This window comes from Filicampus tigris, chromosome 20 (genome assembly GCF_054856515.1).
Source record: "Filicampus tigris isolate MCC_2025a chromosome 20, RoL_Ftig_1.0, whole genome shotgun sequence".
Taxonomy (NCBI): Eukaryota; Metazoa; Chordata; class Actinopteri; order Syngnathiformes; family Syngnathidae; genus Filicampus; species Filicampus tigris.
The window spans coordinates 7,862,501-7,887,098 of record NC_141236.1 but is presented as its reverse complement, the minus strand read 5'-3'; the positions used below and the strand labels follow the sequence as shown (position 1 = coordinate 7,887,098).

At 42.6% G+C, this 24,598-nt stretch overlaps 2 protein-coding genes and 1 long non-coding RNA gene across 7 annotated transcripts in view; 2 read left to right on the top strand and 1 right to left on the bottom strand.

Annotated features, from left to right (window-relative positions):
• The window catches only part of plcb4b (phospholipase C, beta 4b), a 43,812-nt gene extending 21,431 nt beyond the window's left edge, over positions 1–22,381 (top strand). For 4 of the 5 annotated variants that reach the window (XM_086018884.1, XM_086018881.1, XM_086018883.1 and 1 more), the window contains 36 exons: positions 1,434–1,514; positions 1,737–1,796; positions 3,271–3,414; positions 5,008–5,087; positions 5,163–5,216; positions 5,275–5,356; positions 5,431–5,531; positions 6,336–6,393; positions 6,907–7,015; positions 8,012–8,222; positions 8,294–8,387; positions 8,469–8,548; positions 9,377–9,461; positions 9,536–9,626; positions 9,714–9,809; positions 10,309–10,457; positions 10,534–10,629; positions 10,701–10,845; positions 11,024–11,108; positions 11,667–11,791; positions 12,678–12,729; positions 13,131–13,233; positions 13,932–14,096; positions 15,474–15,678; positions 16,451–16,539; positions 16,644–16,800; positions 16,895–16,944; positions 17,039–17,104; positions 17,185–17,300; positions 18,378–18,453; positions 18,532–18,707; positions 18,792–18,893; positions 19,119–19,176; positions 19,282–19,368; positions 19,619–19,652; positions 20,554–22,381. In XM_086018884.1, the coding sequence (XP_085875010.1) occupies positions 1,434–1,514; positions 1,737–1,796; positions 3,271–3,414; positions 5,008–5,087; positions 5,163–5,216; positions 5,275–5,356; positions 5,431–5,531; positions 6,336–6,393; positions 6,907–7,015; positions 8,012–8,222; positions 8,294–8,387; positions 8,469–8,548; positions 9,377–9,461; positions 9,536–9,626; positions 9,714–9,809; positions 10,309–10,457; positions 10,534–10,629; positions 10,701–10,845; positions 11,024–11,108; positions 11,667–11,791; positions 12,678–12,729; positions 13,131–13,233; positions 13,932–14,096; positions 15,474–15,678; positions 16,451–16,539; positions 16,644–16,800; positions 16,895–16,944; positions 17,039–17,104; positions 17,185–17,300; positions 18,378–18,453; positions 18,532–18,707; positions 18,792–18,893; positions 19,119–19,176; positions 19,282–19,368; positions 19,619–19,652; positions 20,554–20,630 (3,639 nt within the window). In that variant the 3' untranslated portion in view covers positions 20,631–22,381. The remainder of the gene's footprint in view (positions 1–1,433; positions 1,515–1,736; positions 1,797–3,270; positions 3,415–5,007; positions 5,088–5,162; positions 5,217–5,274; positions 5,357–5,430; positions 5,532–6,335; positions 6,394–6,906; positions 7,016–8,011; positions 8,223–8,293; positions 8,388–8,468; positions 8,549–9,376; positions 9,462–9,535; positions 9,627–9,713; positions 9,810–10,308; positions 10,458–10,533; positions 10,630–10,700; positions 10,846–11,023; positions 11,109–11,666; positions 11,792–12,677; positions 12,730–13,130; positions 13,234–13,931; positions 14,097–15,473; positions 15,679–16,450; positions 16,540–16,643; positions 16,801–16,894; positions 16,945–17,038; positions 17,105–17,184; positions 17,301–18,377; positions 18,454–18,531; positions 18,708–18,791; positions 18,894–19,118; positions 19,177–19,281; positions 19,369–19,618; positions 19,653–20,553) is intronic. The other variant, XM_086018885.1, reaches the window with a different exon arrangement.
• Positions 2,106–3,958, bottom strand: LOC147128135 (uncharacterized). The gene is made up of 3 exons (XR_015083875.1): positions 3,598–3,958; positions 3,242–3,374; positions 2,106–2,803 (listed from the first exon to the last, which is right to left on the bottom strand). It is a non-coding gene; the product is annotated as an uncharacterized LOC147128135 (long non-coding RNA).
• Positions 22,382–23,552: 1,171 nt separating the features above from the next.
• The window catches only part of lamp5 (lysosome associated membrane protein 5), a 5,076-nt gene continuing 4,030 nt past the window's right edge, over positions 23,553–24,598 (top strand). Inside the window, exon 1 of the mRNA XM_086019856.1 lies at positions 23,553–23,973. Coding sequence (XP_085875982.1) covers positions 23,922–23,973 — 52 coding nt within the window. The 5' untranslated portion in view covers positions 23,553–23,921. The remainder of the gene's footprint in view (positions 23,974–24,598) is intronic.

Here is a 24,598-nt window from a genome sequence, read left to right as displayed (position 1 = left end):
ATCACACCCCTATCAAACTGAGCTGATCCTTATCCATTCGAACCGTAATCGAATCGAAACGTTCCACTTTGGAACGTCCCCTCCTTCAATCGCATCTTGTCTTAAAAAAACTTTATAACCTCATAAAAAAAGAAACATTAGTCCAAACCACAGATTTTTAACGTTTCCTGGGAACTTCCCCATCAGAATCGTAGATCTTTGACCACCCCCGCACCCCCCAAAAAATGTTGCAATATAATGGATGAATAGCAGTAGAATAGTTTAAAAAGAAACTTCACATTCCAGATTGATTTTGGAGTCAGGTTACTGCTGATAAATTGGCAGGCGGGAAGGTCAACTGTGTCCTCAGTAATCAGTCAAGCTAACAGTCAAAAGGCTTCCCCAAGCCATCACGCCTGCATCCAGCGCTTGGGTCCTCGGTCCTTGATGGATGTCGGTGGAACCGCCGCATAATGACGACCATATAAAACCCCGATATTGATCATATTTTGAGACAAATCAATAAAAATGTGAGACGAGGCCACTACAGGACATGCCGTGAAAGACGTCCTTTCGGAACAAGAATGTGAAAGCTTTTAGCTTGTCACACACCGTGACAGGTTAGATTTTAACAGTCGGCCATCATTTATTTTTTTTTTATAAGTCTTTTTTTTTTTTTTTTACGAGGGGAGACCGACGCAGGTGTAGGCTGTGCTTTTGAGATTAAAGCCGCTCGAGCTTTTAACGCGTCTATCACACGGTTCTGTTGGTCTTTTTTGGAGGTTTCATCAAATGGAGAGTCAGAATCCGTCGTTTTGTTTTACATGTGCAATTTTTTTTTTTTTTTCTTTACAGTCGTTTAATTTTAAACTGCATAACATTTGCAGTTTTTATACTTGTTTTATTGTAATTTGGGCAAGTTTGGGGAGTTTTGCAGTGGTTTGATTTCAAGCTGTGCATTGTGTTTTAATACTTACTTTTAATTGCTCAATTTTGGGGTGTTTGCTTTATTTTATCCTTTTAACTTTTGGGAGTGTTTAGAATAAAACATGTTTGGCCCATGCAACTTTTGAGAGGATTGTGTGCTTTTTTTAAATTTTTTTTTATTATTATTTTTTTTTTATACCGTATAACTATTGGTGCACACTGCAGTAGTTTTTTTTTTTTTTTTTTAAAGGAGATGTATGGTAGTTTTATTTAGTGTCAGCAGCTTTTAGGGGCCTTACAGTAGTTGTATTTAAACATATGCCTTTGGAGAATGTACATTTATTACCTGGTTTTTTTTTTGTTTGTTTTTTTTTGCATGACTTTTGGTCTTTTACTTTTGTCTTATTTTAACCTTTACACCTTTTTGGGAGACTTATGGTAGTTTTATTTTATGCTACATAACGTTTGAGGGAAGTTTCTTTTCCCCCATGAAAATTGATTGATTTAACTGTTTCGCCTCTCTTCAGGATCCGTACTTCTTTGAGCCCAATTGTCAGGTGAAAGTGGATGAGTCTGGCTTCTTCATCACCTGGAAAAGTGAAGGCAAGGTACTAGCTCAAGGACCATCTATGTAAAACCCCAAAATGAAGTTCTTCCTAGCCTCTTATGCAGCCTTGATGAGTGTTATTTTGCTGGAGGTGTCAGCTGTATTCGGGTTAATGTGACCCTCAGTCGCATTGCTCTTGTCAGATGATTATTTAAGACCAACGCAAGTCTGGTTCCCAGCTCTCTAATTGTCATTCCTCTCCACTTCCTCGTCTCCCCTACAGGAAGGCCAGGTGCTGGAGTGTTCCCTCATCAACAGTATCCGTGTCGGCGCCGTCCCCAAGGTGAGAAAAAGCACACACCACCAAAGCACTCTCACGGTGATAAAAGAAAAAAAAAAAAAAAAGAAAAAAAAAAAGCTGAACACGGATGTCATTCTTTTATGTCTGGAGCCGCTCCTTTGCTTTTGATGCATCGGGTTAAGGCGTTTGCACGCTCGGGTCAAAAGCCGACGCCGAGAAGACACGCCGTCCCTCTCACATAAGTCATTATGCCACAATATGACAGTTACACCAAAATAGACATCCACTTGTCAGTTTGTCATGTTGGAAACCAGCTTTCTTTCTTTATTTTGATAATGTGGAGGAAGATAGAGGTGCAAATGTAGGTTGGATACATAAGTGTGTGGTGTGCGTACTAATCAATCAATAATTGCATGTGAATTTAAATAAATGGGCTACGACTTGCATACGTTAAAATTTTAATTAAAAAAGAGAGAGTATTGGAAAGGTCTGAAGTTATACTTTATACACATTTTCTAGAGATAGACCGATATGCTTTTTTTCAGGGCCGATACCGATTATTAGTAGTCAAGGGGGCCAATAACCGATATTTGGAGCCGATATTCATTTTCAGTCAAAAGGTAAATATTGGCATCAAAATCTAAAGAAAAATGTACTCTTCACGTTGCAACGTCTTTAAGCATGTTTATTGAACAAGGTTTCAGGTTTGCCTATACTCGTCAAAAAGACAAATATCGGTGCCGACAATCGGTCCATCCCTAACGTTTTCTACATATCAAGTCGTAACTTTCTTGTAACGCGGTTTGTGTGCGCGTGTGTGTAGAATCAAGACGCAAGCCATCAAGTCGCCCGTTAGCGGCCTGCTGGGCAACACAGGTGCGAGGAGGTGGCTTACGTGGCCATTAGCAGCTCGCTCCGCACTGTTGACAGTGAGCAGACGTGCACTTGTTTGATCCCCCGGAGAGTGTGTGCGTGTGTAAGGGCACGCATCAAGATGCTGCGGCCAGATAGTGGCTCCTCTTGTCCGTTGTGTTGCTGCTGCTGCTGCTCTGCTAACGCCTCACGCACACACACACACACACACACACACACACACACACACACACACACACACACACACACACGGAGAGTGGCGATGAGAGGGCTTCTCCTGCGAGGCTAACGTTGTTACCGACACAAGCACACGTAATGCAATGAGCCACGCGTGTGACGAATGGCACTTATTGTGCACATCTGCTGGCCTCGCTCTGCCTGTTGCTGGGTGCTTTGCTTCCCGTCTTGACACACACACACACACACACACACACTTGTACACATGTACAGTACGTGACAGAGGGGCGTTACGCAGTGGTGGCGTACTACTTCGAGTACATTTTTCAGATGTCTGTAATTTACTTTGAGTATTTATTTTTCAAACTTTTTGAAAAAAACCCCAGATGTACTGTACTTTCCAGACATTACTTTGGTTATGTTTGTCATCGCCTTACGTATGAAATGGCCTTTGGTTCCACACCAGGACCCGAAGATCCTGTCGTCGTTCGAGGCCATGGGGAAGATGGAGGCGGAGCTGGAGGGCTGCATCATCTGCATCTGCAGCGGCGCCGACCTGGTCAACCTCAACTTTATGTTCATGGTGGCGGAGAACCCAGACACGGCCAGGGTAAGGCAAACGAGACAGGGAAAGCGACAGTTTATGGAGCAATATGCCGATTATAGGCATGCGCTTTATGTGACTGAAATGGGCACTTAACAGATTTAACATTTACGGTAGACTTCCAGAGCATTTTACCAGCAGATCAGGCGAACCTATCAGAGACAATCCGACAATCGGACCTTTGTTTACCTTGACTGCTTTTAACATCCCATTCACACCGTGTGTCTCTCGGCCCCACTCTGTGCACCAGGATTTGCTGTCGTAAATATTTGAAATGTTGAACAGTCAGGATTGTAAGCCCCAGACTTATTAATCCTTCTTGCAATGTTCCGTTGTAAGCCGCGTTACATCTGAGTTAACTGATAAAAATTGAACTGAAGGTCACAAAATGGCCCCCGATGCCTTGCCTGGAGCAAAATTCCTCTGGTGTTTGAATCCTCACGACTTTAATGATCCTCTCACTTGTCGCCGTCCTGAAAAGAACAGCGGGACAGCATTCTCGTGTGTGCAACCGACTGAAAATAGCTGCATTGGCGTATATATGTCGTGACGACAGACTGTGTCTTTCGGCGTAGCTCACTCACGGTGGCTTTTATTAGCTGTTTGACAAAGCTCGTAGACGCTTGCTTAGCAGATGCTACTTATAGCTCTCCAGTCATTGCAAAGTGACAAATCCGCTGGATTGAGGGCATTTGTTTTCTGAAAAAACAAATCCGGGATACATGACGTATAAATAAAGGACTGAAATAATGATAGGATAAAATGTCAAATAACAAATAACCGAGGAATTTAGCCCACATGCTCCGCGCTACTTTTTTGGGGCTCAACTCAGCCAACCAGCAAAACAATATGGTCTCATTTGACATGAATATCGTCGAAATGATGAAAAATACATTTTTAAGTCATAAAAGTTGCCTGTGGTTGAAATGGTCAAATTCACTGGTTGTTTTTGGAAAGCCTTAAAAGAGGCCGATTGTGTTTTTTATCAAGGATGTTTACGCTCCGTAGTTTTTGTCGCCATGGGGTGACCCATGATATTTATTCATCAACACACACACACACACACGCACAGCATTTTTGCCCACAGGTTTACTCACACACACACTCGCGCTCACCAAGACACCGTCAGCGCCTTCTGGCATGCACATGGCCCGCAGTAGCAGTCTTCAAGAGGTGATAGAGTTATTTACATCAACACGCACACATGCACACGCACACACTGCCCCCACAACAACCTGTGTTATCTTGCTTAATGGCTTTATCTTGACGTCAGTCACGCGGTACGCGGCCGCTGGCACAGATATCGATAAAAGTGTTTTCTCTCCCCCTCACTGAGCTCCTGTACATTTCCAATTCATAAACTCTGGCCTCTTAGTTATCGAAAATTTGTGAGAAGGTCGAGAATTGCCTGTAGCATCGTAAGGTGCGGCTAAAGAGATCAGTTCTGCTCTGACGTTGACGGGTACGGGTTCGTTTTTTTTTGTTTTTTTTTAAAATCGGATTGAATTTGGGGGCGAAAATGTGCAAAACACTGGAACCGGAGCTTCCGAATGCAAGAAAGTGCATGATACGCCGCTCGCTGCCGTTTTGTGCGTACAGAAATGGACGGAGGGGTTGAGGTCGGTGATTCACAACTTCAAGGCCAACAACGTGTGTCCGATGACTTGCCTAAAGAAGCAGTGAGTGCAATTGGCGGCCGCCCGGCATGCAGGTCGTTGGCTAATGTGTCTAACTGCTGTGTGTCCTTGTCTCAGCTGGATGAAAATGTGCGTCCTGACCAATGTTAACGGCAAGATTCCTGTGAGAGGGTAAGAGCCAGTTGGCACCCAGGCCGGAACTCATTTTGACGCGACGAACTCTTACTAGGATCACGCGGACGTTTGCGTCGGGCAAGACGGAGAAGGGCATTTTCCAGGCTCTGAAGGATTTGGGCCTTCCGAGCGGCAAGGTGGGCTCTCGCATTCCAGCGACATGTAGCTGTAGCTTCAACGGACGGCCAAATATTTTTCATCCCGCCCACAGAACGACGAGATCGAACCCTCGGTGTTCACCTTCGACATTTTCTACGCGCTCACGCAGAAGATCTGCCCTCGCACCGACCTCGAGGACCTCTTCAAGAAGATGTGAGAATCCGCCCTGCTTCTTTCTAAGACGTTCCCGCACTTTGTGTTCGTAAAACAATGGAACCTCTAAAACGGAGCGCAGTCCATTCTGTCTATAAAAACTTGACTTACTATGCCGATTGTTTTTATGTTACAGTGGTACCTTGACTTAGACTCAACCAGAAAAAGTGTTTCTCCGTGTTGAAAAATGGCACTCTTTTTTTCATGTTTTATTTTACTCATTAAAGTATGCAGTACTAGCATAATAAAGTAGAATGCTAAATGAAATAGCTTTAGCCCGGCTATGGGGTTTAGCATTAAGCTACTAGAGTTTTGTAAGGCAACTTTATGTTGTTTTGCTAAATACATACACGCTCTGTCATTCTCTATAGTGCAAATTACAATCAAACGATCTGACTTCATTTACATTCAAATTTTTACAGGGCATTTTCTTCTCGCCAAGTTGACTTTAGAGGTTCCACTGTAGCTCCGTTTTTAAACCTCCAAAATGAAGGAGATTCACCGCTTACGTTATCCCCTTACTGCTGCATCCACTTGTAAATAATGGTGACAAACACTGTTGCTGCGCCTGCCGCACTAACTAAAGAGCCTCTAACCCGCTTCTCCAGTTCTCCGGCATTAATGGTCTTCTACCTAACGACATTTTCACCGGGGGGACGATCAGTCCCCGCAAAAGGGAACAAACGAAAGAGCTTGTCGTTTCTGATCATGTGAACGGACTGCCTGCTGCGTGAACGACTGACTGACTATTTCCACAGGCCTAACATTTTTTGTTTTTCTCTTTTCTAATCGATTCCTTTGCAGCAATGGGAGCAAAAGTGATTATTTAACAGTAGACCAGTTAGTCAGCTTTCTCAATGAAGTAAGCGCTTATTATTATTTCGTTAACTTTCCTCTGTGTGTGTGCGTGGGTGCGTGTGCGCGTGTGCGTATTTGCCTTGCCTTCACCACCCTCATTATCTCCATTAAGGAGACTATTTTACTTCCAAGGGCAACTTCCTCTGCATGCCATCCCTCATCCTCTCCCCCTGTGCCCCCCTTCCTCACCGTCTTCATTACATCCCGACCCTCCCTCCTCAGCCTAGCCCGGTGTCTGATGGGTGTTGCCACGGCAACGGGAGGGTGGAAGTTTTCCGTCCTGTTGCTTCCCGCTGGCTTTGTTGTGTTTCTGTGGCCACCGCACCGCACATGATACAAGAGAGCACCTATTTGTGATTTGGCGTAACATTTGAGTCACCATCCCCCGTGTGCTGTGTGTCAGACGTGCCACTTTAAAAAAAATAAATAAATACAAAAAAATGTTTATTTTTTAGACTATTATAATCGCTACGTTGGTCATGGCTTCGATTTCATCTTATTGACGCTCGCTCCCCAGAACCAGCGGGACCCCCGGCTCAACGAGATTCTCTTCCCATTCTACGATCCCAAGAGAGCCACGCAGATCATCGAGAAATATGAACGGGACGGAGAGCTGAAGAAGAAAGGTGAGAGAGGAGGAGGAATGACAGAGTTATTGTGGGCTTCTGCTGCCATCTGTCAGTGCACAAATGAAACTACAAGTGGTCGCGCCACATTCTTGACAATAACTGCTCATACAATTAGCGGTAATTAGACCTTTAGAGAGCACTCATTTCACATGATTTAAAAAAAAACAAAAAAACAAGGCATTTTTAAAATCAATGATTATATTCAAATAAGCACATTTAATTTCTTAAATATATTTTATAGCATTATTTGAACCTCAAATGTGGAGATTTTCTTTGCCAAATGTGTGAAATTATGATTCACATTATTGTAAATCATTGTGAATAATAATAATATAAAAATCCGATTTTATAAATTCAATGTAAAATCAAATTGTCTCTGAGTAACATAAGATATATATTTATTTTCAGTATATTTAACTATACAAATAAATATGTATCTGTGTATATTGATTTTGTCATTTGTTGCAGATGTTTTTGAGCCCTTATTTAAGGAATGTATTTTTAATCTATTTTAATAATATGTGTTATATTTTAATAAGACATAATTCCCTGAAATATTTAATAGTTTTCATTACTGATTCTGAAATTACAAAATGAGTATTATTTAAATTTAGTTAAAATGATTGCATGAATATTCTGACTATTATTAAAATTAAGTATGTCATGAAATCAGGTTTGTTGTTACTCTATTGACTTTATAATCGACTAATGGATTGTGATTTTTGTCTGTCTGGGTCAAATTTTATGCAGTTCCTCTAAATCTAAATTCTAAATGAATGCTCTTAGCAACAACAATCAACACATAAAACTATGCATAAACTGAGTTACAAATTATTTCTGTTAATTGAAGTGTTATTTTGATATCAATTTGAGTTAATAAGTGTACTTTTTCTAATTACGATGTCCTTGCTGGATAAACGTTATAATGACTTGATGATTGACAAATCAATGCAGTGTCCGAAATCTCATCCACTTCAATCCTCTAATGTCCAGGCCACATGTCCAGCGACGGTTTCTGCCGCTACCTGATGTCGGACGAGAACGCGCCGGTGTTCCTGGACCGCCTGGAGCTGTACCAGGACATGGACCAGCCGCTGGCCCACTACTTCATCAGCTCGTCCCACAACTCCTACCTGACGGGCCGGCAGTTTGGCGGCAAGTCGTCGGTGGAGATGTATCGCCAGGCCCTGCTCTCGGGATGCAGGTAGTCTTTCAATCCGTGAATCCACATTATAGGCCGAGTATGCCGATGCCATGTTGAATTGTGCGCGTCAGATGCGTTGAGCTGGACTGCTGGGACGGCAAAGGAGAAGACCAGGAGCCCATCATCACTCACGGCAAGGCCATGTGCACCGACATCCTGTTCAAGGTAAGCGGCTTCTTTTACATGGTGTGCGGGCACCCTCTTGTGTAAAGACTCTGTTATTACATCTGCCATCACCCCATACAGGATGTAATCCAAGCCATCAAGGACACGGCATTTGTCACCTCCGAGTTTCCTGTCATTTTATCCTTTGAGAACCACTGCAGGTATTTTTGCGCTATTTTGATGATGCTGTGTTTTTATGTAGCGTACAGTGCATCCGGAAAAGTATTAACGACAACTTTTTCTCCATTTTGTTGTGTCAAAATGGACTGAATTGTTTCTTTCCTGACATGACAATTTGAATACGTGTTTGTTTTTCTCGCTTTTGCAAAAGTAGTTTTTTTTTTTTTTTTAAGAAATTATCATGCACGTATTGTTAGTATTCATAGACTTTGCTACGGTGCCGTCATTTTCTACTCAGCGTATTATACACAATGCTCCATCATGACAACATAAATATATTTTTTTCAAGTATTAAAATTTAATATTTAAAATTTAAATACGAAGAATACTTTCTGAGTGTGAACTTTTTTAATGCCACTTTTCCACCACAACATGGATTTGCCCCTTTTTGCAAATCTATTTATTCGTTGAATTTTTCATATATACAGTACTTAGGTATCTACAGCCTTTGCTCAGTACTTTGTTGATGTTTTCTCAGCAATTATAGCTTAAAGTCTTTTTGAACATGAAGTGAGGTTTGCAGACAATTCCTTTGTCTTCATGTTTGCTGAATGTACTCTGACCTGTACTGTCCACTGAGTTTACCAATTCAGACGTAGAAATGACATAAGGATGATGAGTGGAAACAGAATGCACATGAGCTCACGTTTGAGCTTCATGGCAAAGGCTGAGCGTTTTTTTTTTTCTAGTTTCTTTATTTGAAATGCAATATGTCTATCTATCCATCCTCCAAAAAAAAAAATGTGGAAAAATCAAAGGGCTGTAAATACTGTATTCGGTATCAAGCACGTCTGCTTATGTGTTTACAGTAAACCACAACAGTACAAAATGGCCAAGTATTGTGAGGAGATCTTTGGTGAATTTCTCCAGAAGCAGCCCCTGGACAACTTTCCGGTAACATCTTTTTCCTCCGGAAACCACTTCGACTACTCGCTACGATTCCAACAAGCAACCGTTCCCTTTTGCAGATCGAATCCGGCCGTCCTTTACCCTCGCCGAATGACCTCAAACGAAAAATCCTCATCAAAAACAAGCGCTTGAAACCGGAAGTGGAGCAGAGTAAGTACACCACCTGTAGGATGTGTCTTCATTCTAGAGCCATTTCGCAGTTTCATGTTTTTTTTTTTTTTTTAATCCATCATACAGAGCAACTGGAGGCCTTCAAGAAGCACATGGAGGCGGGAGAGACCAACACCACAGCCATCATCATGGGAGAGGAGAACGAGGACGATACGGAGAACGGTTAGCTGTTTGTTCCGCCACAACCCAAAGTGCCAACATTAAAAAATAGCAAATTTATTCAAACTAGAAAATGAGAATACTTTCTGGATGCATTGTACTACAGTCACTCCTTGAAGGGAAACTCGGGAACACATTTCCTTTGCAATAATCTGTTCAATGTGCCCCCACAAGTCTAAAGTTGGTGCTCTGATTAATATTGTGTTGGTGGAATAAGAAATTAAGCAGATTAATGCACCGGTTTTGTCGCAGCCATTTTGACATTATACCGCCCCGCTGCTGTTGACTGACACCGACGTCAAAGTTCCCTTGGGCTCGCGTCGTGAACGTCATGTGAGCGAACCCAGAAAAATCGCTGTGACGCGAGCCCGGGCGGCGCTTCGATGTCAATTTCAGTTGACGCGGTATATCGAACGTCGATATGGCTGGAAAATGAATACATTGAAAATGCCCGTTGCTTGTGTCCGCGCGTATTAAAAATGTGCCGAAAACCGCCGCGCAGGAGAAAAAGAGCCCGAAGATAAAGATGTGACTTCAGAGGCGCCCAGCAGCCTGTCGGAGGCGCCCAGTGACAAAGAGGCCAACAGTGACTCTCAACCTAACGCCGTGAACGCCAAGAAAACGGAGGAGCGCAGCAACAGTATCAAAAAGGTGAGATTGCCTCGCTTTTACCAGACCACATCCAGCATCATGTTGCTCCATCCCATACCTTTGCCCCGGCTTCCAGGTGCCCGAAGACGAGACGACGGAGATCTCCGAAGCGACGGAAATAGCCGACGCGACAGACATATCGGAGGCATCCGACCCAGACAACAACAAGAAGGTCAGTGTGCGACTTGGCCCACATGCGGCCCAGCGGCACACGGGTCCGATCCAGTTTGTGCGTTTAATCAGGGCGGCGACGGCTCCGAGGACTTGGAGGAGGCTCTGATTGCTCAATACACGTACGTGGGTGCCACCACCAACATCCACCCATACCTCTCCGCCATGGTCAACTACGCGCAGCCCGTCAAGTTCCAGAGTTTCGATGTGGCTGAGGGTGAGCTCGCGTTTCTCTCTTATTCTACGGATTTTTTTATTTATTTTTTTTTTCAGGGGGGAAAAAAAAATGAAGAAGGATCTCTCTTGGATCATCTTTATTATCTTTGCATGAAATGTTGTTGTAATTTGAATATTTTAAATATGACTTGTTCTTTTTAAAAATGATTCCTCTTTAGAGAAAAACATCTACCACAACATGTCGTCTTTCAATGAGTCGGTGGGCCTCGGCTACTTGAAGACCAACGCCATCGAATTTGTCAAGTATCCTTTGGATTCCGGGGTTACTTAGTCCGGACGGTATTTCCCGACCTTTTATTCAGCCAAGGGACACCATCCAACAAAACGGCCAAAAACAGTATGTATGTATACTGAAATGAACGATGCTCTCCACTTTGTTTACTCACAAATGGATTTGAACCCAAAGCTATTTTTTTCATCACACGAATGGCAGCAAAAGTAAGTTGTACCTTCTGCTATCTAGTGGAAGAGCATTTTTTTTTTGTTCCGCTATATGCCACTAGCATAAAATAGATAAACAAATATACATGGTGCGTGGTAAATAAATAATAATTTGAAGTGAAACTGGATCATCACATCATCCGCCACTTTTTGTCATGTTTTTTGCTCTTGGATAAAATGTGAACTGTGTTGCTTGGCTTGGCACACACTTTCTTCCTCCAAAGGGACTGCTTGACCCAAGCTGTTCACACTAAAAATAGTCCTGCGGTGCACATGATGCGCGTGCTCACACATAAATGCACAACGCACACGCACGCACGCGCCGCGTCTTTGTCGGAATGTTCCTGAGCCCGAGCGCAGCTACAACAAGCGTCAGATGAGCCGTATCTACCCCAAAGGGGGCCGAGTGGACTCCAGTAATTACATGCCTCAGATCTTCTGGAACGCCGGCTGCCAGATGGTCTCGCTCAACTTCCAGACCCCAGGTACCGCATCACGCCACGCCGGGCCTCCGTCGACCTCACGCGCACACACGCAGGTTCTAAATATACGCTCTCTCGACGATTAATTAAAGGCAGGCGAGGGACAAAATGTTTAAAAGCGTCTTAGAGGCTTCTGTGATGCATGCGTGTGGTGCGAAGATGTGTGCGCACTCAGGTTAACGGTTTTTTTTTTTTTTTTTTTTTTCATTGTGTATTCAGAAGCAATTCATCCCATTGGAAGTAATGACAATGGGGAAAAAAAACAAAAATGTTACGTGCCTTGCTCTCCACTCTGCTGTTTTATTTTAGCATAAGCCTAACCTATAAGAGTAAAACATTTATGTATGATACTGACATTGTACCGTACATGTCCGTATCACACACTGACAAAAGTAATCACACTTTTTGTGTTTTTCAGCATTTACTTCAGGCCTCAGCATTTTACAACAGTACTCCAAGAGATTTACAATTACATTAATTAAGAAGTGTTTCATATACATAAAGGAGAAAGAATAAAACCTGAAATTAAATAAAATCACAATTGCAACATTGAGGGGGGAAAAGTTGTTCGCTTGTTTGAGCAAAGGGAATTGCCTGTTTGTCTGTAACCGGAAAGCGCGATAGAAAATGAACGGAAAGATGAAGGCCAGTTTCTACTTTAGCACACCACACTTGACTGTACGCCTCCATCGTGGGCGCGAGCGAGCCTGTTGTAAAGCAGCTGTTGCCCCGCCACCCGAGGCTAAAGGGCCATACGACATATGGCGCCTCCTGCAGCTGGCCATGCGCAGGGCCGGGGGCGCTGGCGCGAGAGGATGAGCGCGTTGTGAGGCTTTGCTTTGCTTTGCTATGCTTTTGATTTTTCTCTTGTGTTTTGCCTCCTCCTCAGATCTGGCCATGCAGCTGAACCAGGGAAAGTTTGAGTACAACGGATCCTGCGGGTGAGAGCATCTCCTTCCTCTCTCTCTCTCTCTCTCTCTCATCATTTAAAGCTTGTCACATCTCATTAGCGGTTGCCGTTGGCGACCGTTGCCGCCGACTCCCGCTCCCCGGGGCCTGTAAGTGGTTTTCGGGAGAAGTCATCTGTCTATTCCTCCTGCGAACCGCCCCCCCCCCGCCCCTCTCACCCTGAGGACTCCGACTTCACTGCTAATGCTGGAAATGTAATATGTGTCATAAACAGGGAGGTCGTGGGGCTTTTGCCAAACAGCCGTTATGTCTAATGGGACACGGGCGCTCCATTAGGATCTATTAGAAAAACATCCAGTGAAAGTGAAACATATCATTTCATTGATTTTTTTTTTTTTTTTTTTTTTTTCCCCCCTCTTATTGGGCACATCAGGTACCTGCTGAAGCCCGACTTCATGCGACGGTCCGACCGGATGTTTGATCCCTTCTCGGAGACGCCAGTGGATGGCGTCATCGCCGCCACATGCAGTGTACAGGTGAGGCACCAGATGTGATCACACGCATTCCCTTTCTGCGGAATTACAACAGATACGCTCACAGGTCACAACATCAAGAAGACCGGCGTCCTCAAATGCGTCAAAAATCTACCTTAACAAAGCTAAATATGCTCATTTTTGACTGATTATTTGTCGACCTAAAATGACTCAAAAGTATGAAATGAGAGGTGAGATGACTTTTTGATGCAGCCGCAGGGTTCGAGTGACACAATTCTAAACGTTTATTCTAAAGTGTCACAGTTGGAATATGCGTGCCGGCGTGAATAGAAAAAAAAAATCACACGGGATCGGATACCCTCGGCTGGGGCTCAGGCCTCTTCTTGGTGTGTATAAAATCCGAATTGAATGCCAATCAATGCGAGTGCAGCCTAAAGGTGCAGATCAGTGCACCCCGTCAGTAGCAGCTTGACTCCCACGTCGGCCAAATCGACAGGAATAAACACTGCGGCAAACTGTAGATGAAATAAGGTGTAAATATGCCTCATTAGCGTGTGTAAAAAAACATTACATTGGGTCTAAAATGCTACAAAATCGAGATGTGTCCAACATTAAACTTAAAACAGACACATTTTCCGGCCTTATTTACACTTGTTCTCGGAACAAGTACGTAGTAGCCGTTTTGATTGTGCCGAGCGCACTGGCCAAAACGGCGCACTCCTTCGTCCTTCCCAACGCAGGTGTTCTCGGGTCAGTTCCTGTCGGACAAGAAGATCGGCACCTACGTGGAGGTGGACATGTACGGCCTGCCAACCGACACCATACGCAAAGAGTTCCGCACGCGCATGGTGATGAACAACGGGCTCAATCCCGCCTACAATGAGGAACCCTTCGTTTTTAGAAAGGTACGCCTGATTGATTTTGAGGGCGTGTAGGTATATTAGGGATGGACCGATTATCAACCGGGCCGATTATTGGTGCGGATATTTGGCATTTTGAAGCTTTCAACATTTTGACAACAATATTTTCCCTTTTACTGCAAATAAACACCAGCACCAAATATCTGTTATCGGCCCCCGATTTCAGGCGAGGTTGCGTGTGTTTATTCGTATGTATTTTCAAGTAAAAACCTCGATAAATAATCGAATGTATTACATATCAATAAAATTGAGTTTCCACTGACGGGCTGTCGCAGGTTGCTGTGTACGTGTGAAAGTGCTGCTCTCAGCACAATGAGAAGTCTCTCGGCCGTGACTGTGACTCCGGCTCCTTTTAACACACACCATCAATCACAGCCTCATGCAACACTACACACACACGCACGCACACACACGCGCGCACGCACTGCGAGCACTATCTGTGAGGGGCATCACAGGCTGCCGGCAAGATCCCTTTTGTCACATGTGCACACGCGGCCGGCGGGAACCGGCAAACACCTTGAAAAGCTCAGCTGCCGTGCGTGCGTTCGTGCGTGCGTGGGCAACAAGCAAAACTCCCGGGATGAGTCACAACCCAGGCGGGGTTGGCGCCACGCCCCACTTTGCGCCCGTTCATGAGGATTCGCTTATCTCTTCGCCGTGGATTAATCATCCTCTGCTCTTTGTTCACTTATCTCAAGACTCTGGCTTCTCTCCAGGAGTTGGTTCATACCTAGACACACACACACACACGCGCATATAGATATAAGTATACTAGATACACAGCAGCCCAAGATGCATGTGTTGTTATGGAGATGGCCCTGTCAGTGTTGCGCTTCCATCGAAGACGATAACGCTCGGTTCGGGTTTAACATTTTAAAGCGGGAAGTCGACCCACACATATATTTTTTTCAAGAATATGTCGCCAGCAGGCCCACTAGTTGAAACAAGGCATTCGGATTCATTTTTCGTTTGTGGGATAAGAGTTAAGCAGCAAAATGCGCTCGTTTTTAGCCATCTCTGCGGGCGGCCATTTTGTCTTCTGTCGACTGAAAATGACATCAAAACTGCTCACAACGACCGATCACGGCCGACCTGTTTTCTGAATCTGAGCCGCGATTGGTCGTTGTAAACAGTTGTGATGTCATTTTCTGTTGACAGAAGTGACAAAATGGCCGCCCCCGGAGATGGCTAAAAACGAGTGGATTAACACTTATTCCACAAACGCAATATTTATCAAAACCTGTTTCAACTAGTGGGCTTGCATAGAACACATTCTTGAAAAAAAAAAATGTTTGGGTTGACTTCCGCTTTAAGAAAATGGCAAAGCGGCCTTTCGTTGACGCTTTGTGCGTTTCCTTGCAGGTGATCTTGCCGGATCTGGCGGTGCTGCGCCTGGCCGTGTACGACGACAACAACAAGTTGATCGGCCAGCGCATCCTGCCCCTGGACGGCCTGCAGGCCGGCTACCGTCACATCTCCCTGCGCAACGAGGGCAACAAGCCCCTCTCGCTGCCCACCATCTTCTGCCAGATCATCCTCAAAACTTACGTACCCGACGGCTTTGGGGGTAGGCCAAGCAAACATGCGCCGGCGTTACCCAATGGTTCCCGGGTTTATTTCGCGCCACTCGGTTTATGATAAGGCCTTCGGGGGAACTTTGTTTTGGTTTTCTTTTGACTTCCTTCCTCTGTGCCGCCGGTTGGTTTCCCAGTAATGACGGCGCAAGGCAATGTGCTGCCGCAAAGGCTTTAAACATGCAAATGAGAAGACATTTGCAGCTGTCATTAAATGAAGCCAAAGGGTTGGGCGGCAAGGAAAATGACCGCGTCTCTTCCCGCTGGGGGGCTCTGATGCGCGAATCGCTTTGTTTTTGATTGTTTAGTGATTGCTTTTCTTTTTATACTTCTGCCAAGCCCTTGTTGTGTTTCCAGCTATGCTTGTATCGGATTTACAGCGTTATAAATGGGGAGGTGGTTTATTTATTTATTTATTTTTTTACAGTTTGATATATTTTGTTTAAAAAAAAAAAAAAGGGCAACATTCAGAATATAATGAAATGCATAGAGAGTATATTTTAAAATAGATCTGAAATTATAGATATTTTCATAAATAATCATTTTCTTATTATTAGTTATTTAGTAGCAGTTAATATTTTTGTAATAAAAAGCTTTATGCACATTGAATATTTTTTTCAGGGGTCCTCTAATATTTTATGTATTTTCCTTCATTTTCTAGTTTTTTTCTAAAAAAAAAAAAAAAAAAAAAAAAAAGTCAAATAAAGTTGAATGTGCATCTGTGCGTTTTTTTTGAACCAGGTGAATTTTTATGATATTTTGCAGCTATCGTAGACGCTCTGTCCGACCCGAAGAAGTTTCTGACCATTGCGGAGAAAAGAGCCGACCAGATGAAAGCCCTCGGCATTGACACGGTACCTTCACTTCACACACACAATAAAAAAAAAATCTAAAAATGATGCGCCGACCCACTATCGCCAAAACTGACGATTGGCGGCGTGTGTGTGTCCCGTCTCAGAACGACATCGCTGACGTCCCAAGTGGAAGCTCCAAGAATGACAAGAAGGGAAAGGGCAAAGGGGATACCGTCAAGGCCAGCGTGACGCCGCAGAGCAGCTCCGACGTCGCTCAGACCTCCAACGCCGCCCAGAACAACACGGCAGAGATCAAGAAAGGTACACGGGCGTTACACACCTGCATTCTTTGGGGGGAAAAAAAAAAAAAAAAAAAACACACCGTGTCATTAAGTGTTGTCCTGCACTGTTGCAGATAACGCACTTGTACCTAACGTCAGCATTGACGACTTAAAGCAAATGAAGGTACATTTTTAAAAAGTCGTTTGTATTAAAACAAAAAACAAAAAAAAAGGAAATCTGTTACCGGTGAAGTAATGTGCATCTCTCCCCCGTGCAGACGTATATTAAACTCTTAAAAAAGCAACAAAAGGAGCTGAGCGCCTTAAAAAAGAAACACTTGAAGGTGAGTGAGCAGGCAGTGTTCCGATGCTTTCTCCGTACATGGCATAGGGAATGTGTGTGTTTATTTGGTTGTTTTTACAGGATCAAAACGTGATGCAGAAAGCGCACTGCACGCAGGTGGACAAGATGGTGTCGACGCACGACAAGGAGAAGAGCACACTGGAGAAGCTGCTGGAGAAAGCCATCAAAAAACGAGGGTAAAACGGCAACCGCAGCTCTCACGATAAAGAGAAGAAGTCGGAGAAGTGCAGTGTTCCAAATTGTTCTGAAAGTGACATTTTTCTCCGATTTTTCCTGACAGTCAGCGTCGTTTTAAAGTCATCAACAATTTGAATGTGTTTGAACAAAGCTCCCGATGCTAACAGCCTTTTTTTCACGGCACTCATCAGTGAATAATTGATTGTGCAGAATAATTTGAAACCCCGCGTTAACTAGTAACTGGGAATCAAGGTATTTATTAGGGATGGACCGATTATCGGCCGGGCCGATTATCGGCACCGATATTTGGCTTTTTGACAAATATCGGCATCGGCCTTTTTTAAAAACCGCTGGCCGATAATAAATCAATTTAAAACGGTGGAAATCAAAACAAAGATATGTGAAAGTTTAACATTTCTGTCATTTTGAAATTTTGATTTACTGTAGAAAACTACATGGAGCTATTGTTTAAGTTTTCATTGATCCTTTTTAAGACATGCTGACAACCCTGGGTGCTCCCTGAACTTTTTGTTAGAATTTTATAACAGCGGTATATTGTCAGTTATTGTCAGTTAGTTATATACAGCTAATATTGGATATTATATGTATATTGTCAAAAACGTCTTGAAATAATAATTTCAAAAAAAAATCAACATTATGCTGAATCATTCTTCAATAAACATGCTTAAAGACGTTGCAATAAAGTGAAGAGTAAATTTTTCTTTTGAATTTGATGCCAATATTTTCCTTTTTACTGAAAATGAATATCGGCTCCAAATATCGGTTATCGGCCTCCTCGACTACCAATAATCGGTATCGGCCCTGAAAAAAAGCATATCGGTCTATCTCTAGTATTTATTTTACTCACATTTTCCTCTTGGAATGGTGAGAGCACAAATTCAAGCTTTGGGAGGGGTCTACAAGCGGACAATAAGTCAACCAAAATATTAAGACCAGGCTTTATACTCTGATGCAGTTCCACAAGAAATCTGATTTCTCCGACTGAGTCAGTGAAAAGTGCGCCTTTTTATGATCACACTAGAGTGTACAAGTTTACCTCATGACTTGTCCATCAGGGAAAACAATTGCCAAGAGCTGAAGAAGGAAACGGAAGACAAGATCCAAACGCTGGTCGCCGATCACAAAGCGAAGGTGCGACATTCACAGACACGCGCGAGCCTTTTGCCACCGCCGTCGTGCCGACGTGGCTGACGTTGCTGCGCGCCGTAGGTGAAGGACATAACGGCGCAGCACACCAAGGAATGGTCGGAGCTGATCGGCGGCCACAGCAGCGAAGAGCAGGACATGAAGGACGCCCACGTCACGCAGCAGTGCGAGCACCTCAAGAAGCTGCTGAGTAGTGTGCAGGAGCAGCAGACCGGACAGCTCAAACTCATACACGAGCGGTTAGACATGCTTGAAAATTCACTCGTGTGTACAACATCGAGTACTGTAAACTGCACATTTTTCGATTTGTTGCCACGATGCAGGCAGAGCAAAGAGATGCGAGCCAACCAGGCCAAGATGTCCATGGAGAACAGCAAAGCCATCAGCCAGGACAAAAGCATCAAAAACAAGGCGGAGAGAGAAAGGTGCAACACACACACACACACACACACACTCATTATTAACATAGTGTGTCCACACATGATGGAGTGTTCAATGTTGTCATGCGTGTCGGACTGTCCGAATCTTCTCAGGGTCCGGTGACTCTGTGTGCAAGGACATTCCGTACTGTATGACATTCTGGCGTTGCGCAACCTGACTCGTAAATTACGTCATCCGTTTGACGACGCCATTTTGTTTGTGACGCGCAGGAGAGTGCGCGAGTTGAACAGCAGCAACACCAAGAAGTTCATGGATGAGAGGAAGAGGGTGCGTACACACGCAGGAAACACGCGTGTGTGCTAGTTCAGCGGGCTCGACGTTACATTTGCGCGTGTGCGTGTGTGTGTGTGTGTGTGTGTGTGTGTGTGTTAGTTGGCCATGAAGCACCAGAAGGAAATGGAACAGCTGGAGAAGAACCAAAGAGAGCAGGTGGAGAAACTGGACAAGTTCAATGAACAGGTAGAACAAAACATTCCATCCAAGTCACATTTATTATTAAAAATGTCTACATTCACTCGTAATTTCATTCGGTACACGAAACGACATTCAATCTCTAAATGAATGACGCCCTTACAAGGATATTGATGTTCGTTCATCTCCATCCACCCGTGTGTGTGTGTGTGTGTGTGTGTACGTGTGTGACGTATGGATGTGAACACGTATGTTCATTTTTGGTTGTTTTTAATTTGATTTGCTTCTCCTGGCACAGCTTTTGGCATCACACCATGCAAACAAACAAAAAGGTAGGCACCTCCTCCACGGTTATACCATGACACGTTTTTTTTCTTTTTTTTTTTTTCATTATTCATATTTTTATGCTTTAGAATGCCCTCAAGGCTGCCTCGAACAGTATTTTCAAAGGTTTTGTCTCTATTTAATGATCGCATACTTGCTACAGGGTGGTGATAGGATCTTTTTATTGGCAATTTAGACTTGAAGAAACTAAGCGAAGCAGCCATCTGTTGAAAGAGAGCTGCCTTGATTTCAAGTGGCCAACAGGGGCGAACTTTTTTAGTTGGTATGTTAAGTATAAGAAGGAAAAGATTGTCACTTGTACAGGCAGCAGCTTGCAAAAAACTAATAAAAAAAAAAAAAAACAGCCACACTAGACAACATGAATCCATTTTGAGATGATTTTAGCTGGGTTATATTTGAATCAATTTTACGTTGATTGCCGTTGAACAACAACCCTAGCCCCTAAACCCTGCGTATGTATAAAATTGTTATAAGTGTAAAATGTGGTTGGCTTAGGGGGGCGTGGCCACTAAATAACGTTCAAAATACCAGTCAGTGTTAACACAAAACATTTAGGTGTCTGCTAGAAGGAAAACACGTCAGGAAAAGCCTGCTAGAACATCTGAACTACTTCTGAAGATAGCCACATCCCAGTTAGGGTGTGCACACTTCTGCAAACACATTAGTTGTATTTATAGTATTTCTTTTTTTTTTTTTTTTTTTTTTTTTATGAGATTTACAGGTTAACAGTCACATTCATGGAAGAAGTTTGAAAATAATTCATCCTGGTCTCATTTTTTTTTTTTTTATATCACAAAAAGCTGGCATTTTGAACAGGGGTGTGTAGACTTTTTATATGCACTGCATATTTCATATATATTTATATATATATATATTTCATGTTTAAAGGCAAAGGACATGCAGCAGATGGCCAAGTTGGAGGAGGAGATGGAGCGCAGACCTGCCACGGTGGTGTGAGCGTCTGAGGCGCACACACACGCCAAAAGCTCAGCCCCCCCCCACCCACACACACACACACACACACGCACACACATAAAAAACACACCGTAGCCCACTTACAACACCATTTAGCTTTGAAACTGCGCACATAAACTGTTTGTTTGTATGTGACATGATTGGAATGTAGCACTGTTTGTACAATCACACTTGATTTCTAACGCAATGCTGTTTTTATAAATCATATTTTTTGGAAGTAGCAACTGTTAAAAAAGAAACAAAAACAAAAAAAATGCCCGCACTCGTGACGTTACACCTCAATGAAAACGCGCCAGTGTTGTTTTCACCGTCAGCGATGCTCCGAAAACACTCTAAGATCAATTAAATTGATTCTGATTTTCTCGTCAACCACTTCCATGCAATTGGGTTGCTAATAAATCATTAAGTGATGAACATTTTTCAATCCAGTTGTATGGAATCATTAGGCAAAAAAATTACTTAGGATTTTATTGCAAAAAAAAAAAAGCGGTTGTGTTGCCTGAAATATTTACATTTGAACATGTTTTATTGAATTCCCCCTTTAAATTCTTCAAATTGTTTTTAGCATGTAAAACAGGGGTGGGCAAAGGCTGTTCTTTCATTTCAGCATTTACAATTGTTTATCAAGAGTTTTCTTCCATTCATTTAACAGTTTTGTTTTCCTCCCAAAAAAAAAAAAGATATATTGAGTTAATTCATTTTATGTATTTGTTTTCATCACATTAAATAATTTGTTCATAGAAAACATACAAATATTAAAACAAACGTAGTTTAATTTTTTTTTTATTAAATCATCTTTCTTTTTTTTTTTTCTTTTTTTACATACATACAATACAAACTATTTTTGCATACACATTTTAACTTTTTTTTTTTTTTTTTTTTTTAATGAATTTACCCTCACGTGACCTAGCAGCCGCTGTCCATTTTAAAAATCACACGTGACCCCAGAGGACAAAATTTTGCCCACCTCTAATGTAAAATAATACACAACAGCAGTAATAACAATTCAAGCTGATGCTACAAAAAAAAAACTACAAAAATGACCACCAAAATGCAGCAGCAGCATCATGACATCATCAGGATGTCGTCACATGTGGCGAATGGCAATGTCTTTTTTTTTTTTCCCCTTTTATTTTTGTTTTCCATCTAATTGGTACGAGCAGAAGCCGCCCCTGGAGGAATGACCTCCTGCAAGGCAAGGAAAAAAAAAAAGTGCTTATATTCTTTGGCTTTGCAAATGTGCCACTCGATGTCTGTTAGGATTGTTTTAACTTATTTGAGCAAGCGTCAATGCCAAATTCAAGGGGTATTTATATGGAGATATCTATACATATATATGTATATATAAATAAATGAACATATATATTATATAAATTAGATATGTTGTGTAGTTGAATTGTTTGTTAGAGGTTGTTTTTCTCTCTCCCCCCCCTTTTAAAAACTTTTTTTTTTTTTTTTTGCCTTATGTTGTTTTTCCACTCGGTCCAGAAGCGAAAATTATTTTTACAAATATTCCCCCCCTCCACCTTTTTTTTTATTTTTAATTTTATTTATTTTTCTTAATTGTAGCTCTCTAACCAACCATACTATGTGTGTGTGTGTGTGCGTGTGTTCTTTCTTGTCTTTTTTTGTATTTCTAATGTACTGTTGAACTTAAGGCGAAGATGGACGCGGTTGTTACCCGGCTCCTTTAATACTGTTTTATAGTATGTGTACCAATAAATGACAGTGGAACAGGGAACCTGAAAGCATCATCTTGCTTGCTTTTTTGCCACATTTTATGTAACCACAAAAAATCTCAATTCTACAGTTTAAAAAAAACCAAAAAAACACATCCATCCAAATCCATCATTTGAGCTGTTATTATGAAGCGTCTGGTAACAAAAGTCTTACTGTTTTCACTATGAGTCCATTTACGTCGCAATAACTTCCTGTAAATGCGCTTCTTCTCATCCCGTGGAATACGTCTGGCAAAAAAGACACAAAAATGTGTGAAATTCTACGTACATGTTCACCCCAAAAAAAGATCAACTGTAATCCATCCAGAATCACAAGGAGGCATAAATGGACTGGAAAAATATGAGGTGGGATTTTCCAAGCGGACCATCAGCTTCGTCTTGTGTGAACCAACAAAGACAGGAAAAAAAATGCATAAAAATCCGACAAGTTATTATAAATATGTAAATAATTTAATTCCAAACCAATAATCTATTGGAACTCCAAGAGGACTCTAATCACCATCAGCAAGTTCATATTTCCACTTTGCCCCCTAAAAAAGGAGAAAGAAGTAGATGGTTTTTTTTTAGTTGACAAAAACATATATTCAACAATGTGAAAACTATAAACAGCAAAATATAAATTCTTTTGAAAAAAAAAAATAACAAAAATAAAAAACTACCAAAAATGTCTGAACAAATATTTTAAATGTATTTGAGAAATATACAAAAATAAGAAACAGGAAAATAATAGCAGGAGTTCAAACAAAAGCCTTGTGAATGAACTCAAGTTTTTAGTTGTACTCTCAGCGTGCCGATTAAAAAGTGCGCAGCTGCCGTGAGGTTCTGCAGTGTACACCAAGGGGGAGGGTTCGCGCCACCTACCCCTCACCCCCAACCTACACTACTACAACCCACACTAAAAAAATAAATCCAAAAAAATCACTTTTATGTATCATGAACCACCTTTAATAGCTTAGATTTTTCAAAGATTAGACGACAGACTTGCCTTGCAAAATCGCCGTTTGCCGCCTTTACTACCACGCAACTCCCTCTGAGTAGAACCTAAAAGCTCAGGTGCACTTTTGTGCAGGCGCAGAGGTGGAGGCGGGCACTTCGGCAGCCTCAGGTGGGGGGTGGGCAGCTTTGAGGGTGGGAGTTGGAGGCTGGGGGTGGGGGGCGGTCTGCCGCCGTCAGACCTCACTGGCGGCGCAACCTGCAACTGAGCCAGAGTCAGAGCCACTGCGGGGATGTGGAGTGACGCGCACCGGATGACTTCGCTTTATCACCTTTAGTTTTTAGTGCACTGGATCAAGTGGATTTTCTTTTCTTTCCTTTCTTTTTTTTTTTTTTTGTTTTTTTTTTTTTTTTGGTGCATTCGTGAGGATTTGAGGGGAGGCATCCCTCCGTCTGCTCGCTCGCTCGCGCTCTCTCTCTCTCTTTCTCTCTCTCTCTCTCTTTTTCCCGCCTCTTCTTCCTCCTCTCTTTCCCGCTCAGCTCAGGTGCTCGCAGTCGCTGCGGGTTGGGGTCTCCGGCGGTTTTGGTGGGGGGGAAACCTGCTGGAAGATGGGACGAGCGGGCTTCAGCACCACGGAGAGCGGACAGCTTCTTCTACTGAGTCAGTGAGGAACGTGTGTCTTCAGAGTGTGTGTCCGTGCGTGTGAGTGTGTGTGTAGTTGTCACTGCAGCAACAAAAAAGTGACTTATCAAGCTGATTTTCTATCAAGAGTTAGTGATTTTTTTTTAATTAGTTTATTTTGAAATATGATGATTATGTATGGGTACATTTCCTTACAATTTTTTGTCTATTTAAATTTAATTTAATCCCTCTGAAACAGACCGTAAATTGAACATTGCTCAACTCACAGTGATTTTTTTATTTATTTTGTTGTATGCTGACTGCTTTACATGAGTTCTGATTCTTAGTGTGTGTCTGTGTGTGTATTGGTGAGTGGAGAGTGTGGCTGCCGTTACTCCATACTGCAGTGTGCTTTTCCAAGCACATTTCGATATCAATTTTGGATTCATACAAAAAAAAAGGATAGTACGAAATCCAATGAGCATTTCTCGATGACGATGAAATGATTTTAAGTTAGCGCAATTTAAATCCCGGCGGCCCGTAACTGGCCCACGAGCCGTAGATTCCTCACCTCTTTTTGACTGCGTCTTTTCCTACTTGGGAGTTCTGATCCCTTTCCTGCTTTTGTGTAGGCATGCTTGTGTGTAGTGTGTGTGGGCGTGTT